Source organism: Leptopilina heterotoma, unplaced genomic scaffold, assembly GCF_015476425.1.
Source record: "Leptopilina heterotoma isolate Lh14 unplaced genomic scaffold, ASM1547642v1 Lhet_158, whole genome shotgun sequence".
Classification (NCBI taxonomy): domain Eukaryota; kingdom Metazoa; phylum Arthropoda; class Insecta; order Hymenoptera; family Figitidae; genus Leptopilina; species Leptopilina heterotoma.
Window position 1 is genome coordinate 85,155 of NW_025110872.1, and position 9,011 is coordinate 94,165.

The 9,011-nt window shown below is 26.0% G+C and overlaps 1 protein-coding gene across 14 annotated transcripts in view; it reads right to left on the reverse strand.

Moving 5' to 3' along the window:
• The window catches only part of LOC122498749 (protein retinal degeneration B), a 35,620-nt gene that overhangs the window by 11,668 nt on the left and 14,941 nt on the right, over window positions 1-9,011 (reverse strand). For 9 of the 14 annotated variants that reach the window (XR_006301254.1, XM_043606647.1, XM_043606645.1 and 6 more), the window contains exons 1-8: window positions 7,961-8,948; window positions 5,032-5,261; window positions 4,054-4,166; window positions 3,517-3,853; window positions 3,286-3,425; window positions 2,950-3,067; window positions 2,383-2,776; window positions 1,982-2,148 (exon numbers count right to left, since the gene is read on the reverse strand). Coding sequence is in view for 13 of the 14 variants with exons in the window: in XM_043606647.1 (XP_043462582.1) it covers window positions 1,982-2,148; window positions 2,383-2,776; window positions 2,950-3,067; window positions 3,286-3,425; window positions 3,517-3,853; window positions 4,054-4,131 (1,234 nt within the window). In the remaining variant the exon portion in view is untranslated. Of the gene's footprint in view, window positions 1-1,152; window positions 1,183-1,981; window positions 2,149-2,382; window positions 2,777-2,949; window positions 3,068-3,285; window positions 3,426-3,516; window positions 3,854-4,053; window positions 4,167-5,031; window positions 5,262-7,960; window positions 8,949-9,011 lie in introns of those variants that run through there. The other 5 variants (XM_043606644.1, XM_043606643.1, XM_043606653.1 and 2 more) reach the window with 3 other exon arrangements.

Sequence of the window (9,011 nt, forward strand, 5' to 3'; positions counted from 1 at the left end):
GAACTTTGTTCAAATTTCAACTATTCTACTAATTTAAAAAAAGTACTATTTTCTAAAAAGTATTATATTTTCTAAAAACTATTCTACTCTCAGAGATCATTTTACATTAAAGTGTTTGAAGGATTGAAGAAGAAAATGAGTGTAAATGAATCAAATAAGGATTTTGTTTTCGAAAAACAACAACTTTTAAAAATAAAAAATTCTTTTTTTAATTTTTTTCGTTTTCTTTAAATTTTTATTGAATTGAGAAAGAAAATTTAATAAAATTATTTATTTAAAGTATTAATACTATAAATACTATTGATACTATTATTAATCCTATACTATTAATTACAACTATAAATACTATGTATCTATATTTATGACTATTAATAAATAATATCTAGTAACTAAATAAACAAACAAAAACAATTAAAATTTTTTAATTTTAAATTAAAAATTATTAATTACTAGCAAATGTTACGCGCGGAACTTTATATTCAATTTATTATTATTATTATTATTATTATTATTATTATTATTATGCAAATTACAAAATTTTTTATTTCCAAATATAAATTTTTCAATAATTTCATAATCAAAATTTTAAAAAATTACCTACTTATTAAGTAGTACATGATTATTAATTATTATTATTATATATTTTCAAAAATTTTAATAAATACTTTAAAACAATTCAATTAGTTTTTTAAATAGAAAAATCTTAGCAAAAATTTAATTTATTTTCAATTATTCTCAAATTTTTGAATAAAATTCTTTGCAAGAATTTACTGCTTCTTTTCAATACATTATAATTTTAAAATTAAAAATATTTAAAAAGAAAAGTTAGGTATTAAAAAACGTCTTAAAGTAAAAATATAGAGATTCAATTTTTTTTAAATTAAAATTTTCAATTTAATACTTTTGAAGTTACAACTCCGTAAATAAATTAGTAGGAATAAAAATGATTTTACGGAATATTCTGCGAATAATTTAAAATATAGTTGGAAAAAATTGTGTAGAAAATATTTTATTTAGAAAGACGATCCATATTTGATTCGTTTACTAAAAAGAAAAACATTCAAGGGGAATAAAAAGAGGAGATAAAAATAGAAAATAATTCATGCCTAATCAAGTCCCTAATCTACCGTCATTATATCCTACGTGTCCTACCTTTGAGAATAGTAGGTATAATAAACCCAGCTGCAGATTTGCGAGTGCGCAGAAGGAAACAGAAAATAAAAATAAAGACAATAATTTTGCCATTCTGATGATTAAAATGGCGGGTTTCTACAGTCACAATCTATTTTAGTTTTCTTTTAAAAATTTATTTTTCTCTTTCTCTAAATCAGCTAAGAGACAAAATTTGTATATATTTATAGTTTTTTTTCCATTTATTTATAGTTATAAATAAATAAAATAAATAAAAAGGAATAAAAAACCTAGAGATATTTGAATAAAAAGTAAATATAAATAATTATAATATTAAAATGAATTTTCGTGAATATTGTAAAAACACATTTTCTCAATAATAGCAAATATTAAACCCATTTTTTATTCTTTTTCTTCATCAGAACGACGCAAAAGTGTAAAAGCTAGCTCACGTTCACGATTCATGAATAAATGTGTAATAACTTAAAAAAACCAACCACCTTTTTTATTTGAATCGAGCACTTATATGAATTCAAAAAAAAAAAAAAAAAAAAAAAAGAATAATGATTTATGCAATAATTTTTGTTTCACGCTAAAAAAGAATATCCAAATCAAACATGCCCTAAAAATGAAGCATTATGCAGCGCCAAAAAAGGCAGCATTCACTTTTCATAAAATGTATTATAAATAGAAAACTGAACCGATCTCTCAATAATTATGAAAATTTTCATCCTTCAAAATGAGAATCATGCTTTCGATTTAAAATAAAAAATTCGTTCCAAAAAATAAGTATTAAAAGAATTAAACTAAATTATATTTTTAAAAGAGAGAAAAAAAATGCTACCCATACCTTGACAATCAAAAAATTCATCATCACTTCCCGATTCCGATTCTCTGACAATACTCTCCATTCGCCAATTTGCTATTTGAATATCGAAATTTTTCGATGAATTTGGAGATGGAAGTGATGCAGTCGATTTTTTCCAGGATTTCTCCGGCTCCGCTTTCTGTGCGGGTCTTGAAATTTACACAAAAAAGTTGTTAAAATTCTTAGAAAAGTAAAGAAAAAGAAACGCAATAATAATAAATAATAAAATAATAAAACAATAAAAATAATAATTATTAATAGTAGGTATAGTATGAAAGAATTTACTAAAGTTGCGAGTTGTAGTTGGAAATAATGACATAATTATTAATTAATTGAATTGAATGAAATAATAAAAGAGCGAACAAGATGAAGAATAATAATACCTTGGCGCTGTTGATTCAATGGGCGAATCCTCGGGGGATGCTTCGCCCTCGGAACTAACGGCTGTGTTGATTATTGGAATGTCGGACGGCTTGCGAAGTGATGGGGGACTTTGAGGATCCTCATTTTTCTCAATACTTCCCAATGTGGCGGCGAGTGTTTTAGCGACATTTGAATCTTGTGGAGTTGTAATTGTACTCGAAGTTCCCAATGTCTCCTCCTCCTCCTCCTCCTCATTCTCATCCTCATCGCCCATTTCTGTAAGGCCCATTTTTTTCTGCAATGCCAATTGTGTTTGTCGTTCAATTTCCCTTATATCGTCCATTGTTAAACCATGCCATTCGTCTTGCCAGGCCCATGCTTGTCGATGTGCTCGCAACATTGTCTTTCTCAGAGCTATTCCAAATAAAATTAATATTTATCTTCTTTTCTACCTTCTTTCTAACTATAACTAATAACAAATTTAAATAAGTTTCCTTTCATTCCCTGATAAAGTAAAATAAAGTAAACCACTTTATTATTATTTAAAATTCATTAAAGTGATAAATTAAAATTTCAAGTTTACTGACCCACATCATGAATGAATTTTTCCAATTTTGTTTGCATTCCCCAATAGCGAAATTCTACACGACATAATTTGTAGGCGCACATCAGAGATTTTCCCGCAGGCGTCGGTTGTGATTTTCCCTGAAATTCACATATTTTCTTTTTAAATTTTACCTAGTCTACATTATTAGAAATTTTTGTAGCTTTAAATATTTTATTTAAGGTAAAGGGCCCTACTGCAAGACACTGTCTTAATTATTCTACTATAGTATACTATAGATCAACTATACGATCATTACTACAGAATTTTATTCTCTTTACTTTAACTGTAAATTTGACAAATTATACTTCTTTTTCACCTTCACATCGTTCCAGTATTCATCGAGCCAAATTTCCGTCAAAGGGCCCCTTCCAGTCTTTTCGGATATGTACGAATTTGGATCTTCTTCTTTCACGTAATCCGCCCCATAGAGCGGATCCTTTACAACGTCAATAATATCTTGCAAGAGAAATAAATAAGCAATCAATATTTTACACAAATTACAATTTGAAGAAAATAAATAATTTTGTAATTAATTATAAAAACGTACCAACAATTCTATTTCTAAGATCACTCCCACTGAGTTTGAAAACATTTTCCTGATGTCCATTATCAGGATAATAGTAGGTTTCAATTTCTAGGGAGAATTTCTCGACAAATGGACAAGTGTAACGTGTTTTTGTATAGGGATAGGCATTCCATGCCTCCTCCTTTACAGTCAACGCTGACTTTGGCAATAGACTTTTGAACCAACCGGGCAAATGACTTCCAACGTGATATATTTTGTGTGTATATTGACCATTTCCGCCGGGACCATTTGCATATGGTTCATTCACAATTATCTCGACGCCACTTCCTGCGCCTTTACTCTCCTCCCTCGATTTTTTCTATTTTCGTCATGAAAACAAAAAAAAAAGTTTAATTATCTTCATTATTATTATTTAAATTAAATAATTATAATCTTGACGGGAAAATAATGAAAAATTTCACTATTATTATCACTATTTTTTTTATATTAAAAAAAAAATAGTGGTAATTTTCCTCGCTTTTTTCTAGGATTTTCAAGGACGAATTCTTAAATATTTACCGCTATCATATACAGCTGAGCAATCCGATATTCCTCCACCGTCAAGGGCAGAGGTATTCGATATTCTTTTATCAACATCTTGATGGAATCCCTCGATTGCTATCTACACATTTCTGAAAACAGAAAGAGATAAAAAAAATTATTTTTATATATTGGGAAAAAATTCCCTCCTCTGAAATCTCCTTCGTCCCCTTCGACACATTTACTATTATTTTTCTCAAATTTCTCATAAAGATCAAAAAATTTGATTTTGTCTCCAAAGTGAAAAAATATCTTTTGGATTATTAAAAAAGAAATATTTTTTTGTTAACGAATAGAGAAAATATTTTTGAATAGAAAAAATATTTTCAATTAACAAAAGAAATAAAATATTTAGAGAAGAAAATTAGGGAATATTATATTTCTCATATATCTTTTCTATAATTTTCTCTTCGACTGCAGAAAATGTTTTTAATTATACAAAAAAAAAAGTTTTTATTTTCCAATTAAAATCAAAATACATATATGTAGATATATAAGTGTATAATTTTAGACTATGGAAAATATTGTCGAATACAGAAAATATTTTCGACTAGAAAAAATATTTTCGAATACAAAATAGTTATTTTGACTACAAAAAATATTTTCCATTACAAAAAATAATATTTAGAGAAGAAAAATTTTGTTCGGGGTTTAAAAAGTTTTTCTTCAATTGTAAAAATATTTTCAAACTATACAAAAAACATTTTTGAGAATAAAAAAATATTTTCGAGCAGAAATTTGTTGTTTCCAAAAAGAAAAACTTGTCAAACAAATAAAAAACATATTTTCTATAATTTTCTTAAATACAAGAAAAGAATAAAAGAATTTTTTTTTTGTCTCGTGTGAAATTGAATCCGATGGTTAAATTTATAATCTTGAGAGAAAGAGAGAGAGAGAGTGTGTGAGAGAGAGTATATTATATTATTATGTATTATGGAGTTAGAACAATGACTATACATATAACTATTCATATCGTCTCTAAATGAATGTCCAGGTTGGCAGACGTAATCAGGAGACACTGGATGATGTTAATACCAATACAATTTGAAAATTCTCTTCACCAACATTGGAAGCACATCAAGTGCAACGAGCTAGTGTTTCTGTAGTGCAAGTTTCCACGCAAAACCTTGCTCCACAGGGACTGGCCTAGATTCTTTCATTACGCTCACAACAATTGGCCCAGGCTTCTGCAAACAAATTGATAATTGAATATCCATTAAGCAAAGGACGACAACTAAGATTCTAATTTCTCCCCTTCAATTTAATCATCACCTGTTTCAATTTCACTCTAATAGTTCAAAAGGGGAAAAAATGTTCTAAACACCATCCAAACACCATTGTCATTTTCATTTTAATAATTAATCAGTCAATAAATTACATTATTATTAGTAGATATTATTGCTATTCATTTTTTTATTTTTGCATTTCAAAACAAATTTATTGCTACTCTTACTAGGAAATGTTACGCACGAAACATATTATTCAATCTTGTACTATGTATTATGCAAATCACAAAATTTATTTTCAAATATAAACTTCAATTTTTTAATAATTTTAGATTCACTTAAAATTATTAAAAAAAACTTTATTATTTTAAACAAATTTCAAGAAAATTCTTCAAAATAATTTAAGTAATTAAGATTTTCAAAAAGTTTAGTAAAATTCTTTACAAGAATTCAATGATTTTAAATATATGAAAATTAAATTAAAAAAATTTTAAACATTAAAAAAGAAAAATTATAACAATATTACTATTAATAATAATAATAATAATTATTATTATTATTATTATTTATTTATTTATTCACGGCAAGAATAATTTATGTTTGAGAATATTTCAATTTCATGACATTGATGAATAAAAGAAAAATTCTCTCTCTTTTTCCTATCCGGGAAGAAAATAAAATAATTGATGAATTTAAGCTGCGAGAAGAGAGTATCGAAAATTCTGGCCATAACAAGATTGAAAAAGTAGTCGATGAGAAATTAAGAAAGAAAAAAAAATTCAGGTTGAAAAAGTTATGAAAGCTTTCGTCCTTTTTCTTTCTTTATAAATCCTTGGATTATTATTATTTTAAAAAAAGAAAGCAGAAACTTTCAATTTGATGGGAAATATTATTTCAATCAAGTCAAAACTAATATTTCTTATATAGAATGTGAAAAGAGAAGCGAAAAAAAGAGGAAAAAAATTTAAATTAAATCAATTCATCGTATTACAAATAGAAGGAAAGTCTATATAATAGAGAAAAAAAAATTTCTTTTTCACTTTTTCCTTTTCACAAATGACTCGAATCATTAAGTTAATAAAAATTTATTTCCTTCTTTTTTTTATTTTTGCTTCTGCTAAAATATATGAGATATTTTAATTTCTCGATTTGAAATGTCAAAGTTGACATCGAATTTTCAGTGAGGAATTCCAAATTCTCTCTTTCTCTCGCTCTCTTCCGTCATTCTCTCGTCGGAAACAATATTTTTGACAATCGAAACATCTCATTCTGTTCGCTTCAACACCGAGTTAGAAAGTTGTTCTGAAAAAGTAAAACACTCATCTGAATATTTAAGTAAATTTTGTTTTATTTACAAAAAATCTGTTATTATTAATAGTTGATAATAATATATCTACCTATAATAATTGACAATAATTAACAACTTATTTTGTTAATAAATTTTAAACAATACAAAAATTGCAAGTTTGATAGATTCTTTATTTAATTAATTAAAATAATTATAATTTTTACAAATAATTAAATTTTTCCTAGGAATGCAATTTTATTCAATACAATTTTGCCCTAGGAACTTGATCTCATTAAATAAATAAATTTTAATAAAATTTATCGAAAGAATTCAATTATTAATTCAAAAGTTTTGATACAATTTTTTATAAGAATTCAATTATTTAAAAAAAATGTAATAAAATTTTCCACAAGAATTGAATTATTTTCTATAAATAACAAAATTTTCCATAGGACTTTAATTATTTTTAATATACAATTTTAATAAAACTTTTCGAAAGATTCAATTATTAAAAAAAAATGTTAATAATGTTTTCGAAAGAATTCAATTATTTTTAAAATTTATAAAAATTTTAATAAAATTCTACACAAGAATTCACAATTTTTATACAATATTTTCAAAGAATTGTAAAATTTTCAAGTATTTTAATAGAATGACAGGAAAAATTCAATTCTTTTTAAAATTTTCAATTATTAAAAAAACTATCTTATTATTTTAAAAAATCTAAGGAAATTCTTAAAAAGAATTTAATTATTTTTGGAAAACTAATAAAAGTCTTGAAAATAATAATTGGAATGTTTTCATTAATAATAAAATTCTTCGCAGGAATTCAATTATTTTCAATACAATTTTAATAAAATTATTAATAAGAATTTATTTTGAAGAAAAAAAATTGTTTATACATTTTTTTCAAACTTTTTGTTTATGAAAAATTTAAAAATATTTAATGATGAAAAATTTTGATTTTTTCTTCTGAATTCTTTTTTTTTTTTTTATTAAATGCCCTATTTTTTTCTTTTAAATAAGAAAAAGAAAAAAAATTGCAGTTGTTAAAAAACTTGAAAAAATACTGTCATAAAATCGATCAATTAATTAATAATTAGAAATAAATTTCCGATAATTGGACGAAAATAAGAAGTTGTCTTTGGTAATTTTGTTAAAGTACGAGATTAATCTTTAATATCATTGTCTCTCTTTGGGCAAAAAGTGAAGAAGAAAACGAAGAAGATAAAAGGAAACTTGGTTAGACACGTAATGAATGACTTTTTTAGAAAAACTGTCTCTTGTGATCTTTTAACGACTTCTTTTTTTTTCTTGTGGTGAAATTTTTTTTTTTTTTAAATCGAATCTACTTAACACGCAAAGTACTCACAGTTTTTTCCCTTTCTCCTTCCTCGTTACGTGTCTTGTCTCACAAGGAAATATATCAAACCGGTGCAAGTCGAAAGTCCATTATGAGATCACATATTGAAAATCATACTGCATTCTCGATGAATTTTCGTCACATCCTTGACAATAATAATTCTCTAGAGAAATAGAAGAATTCTCAATTATATTCATCTACTCATTGTACCACAATCACGAGGATTTTTCACATTTTCACAATTTATGCTACTCATTATTCCACAGATGGGGAATTTTCTTTTTTTCTTTTCTTCCTCGAAACATTAAATTTGTATTCTTCCTTTAATTCATCCTTTTCTAATTCAAAATCTTTTAATTAAAATAATGTATCCCCTAAAAGAAATATTTTCTCTCGTCTCGAATTCAAAATTCTTTATGTATAGAAAAATATTGAAAATCTTTCGGTTTTGCCTTGTTAATTTGAAATAAAAGTTTAATTATCTAAATGACTTTTTTGCACTTGTTTTGGCTGGAAATTGTTTTTTTTTTTTTTTACTTAGTGTAGAAATTGGAAAAGAATTAAAATTGGGCTTTGCGATGAATTGGGATAAACTGTCCGCTGAAAAATTGTGTGTAAATAACACTTGGGTTTGGTTTCGTTATTATTTATTTTTTTTTCCTTTGGAAGGAGAGAGATCGGAAGCGGAACGATGCACCGGGTCGGAGAACGCGCGCCTCTCTGGCACTGTTCTCTCTCGCGAAAAAACCTGAAGCCACCACACCGATGGGTCTCAGTTGCGCTCCAAAGGGGCACAGTGGAGAAAAGGACGAACCACCCCCGACCCGGCGGGCGCGAAACCACCACCGCCAACCAGGACCGTATTTTCAACACTACTTTTCTCTCTCTCTCTCTCTCCTCTCCTTCTCTTCTTCTTTTAAAAAAAATTCGAAAATTTAATTCCCTCTTTTGCAATTAAAATTTTCTTTTAATATTTATTTATTTATTTATTATCAGATTTTTCATTTTATTCCTTTTTATCTTTCTCTTCTTTCGATTTTTAATTAATTTAGAAATTTAA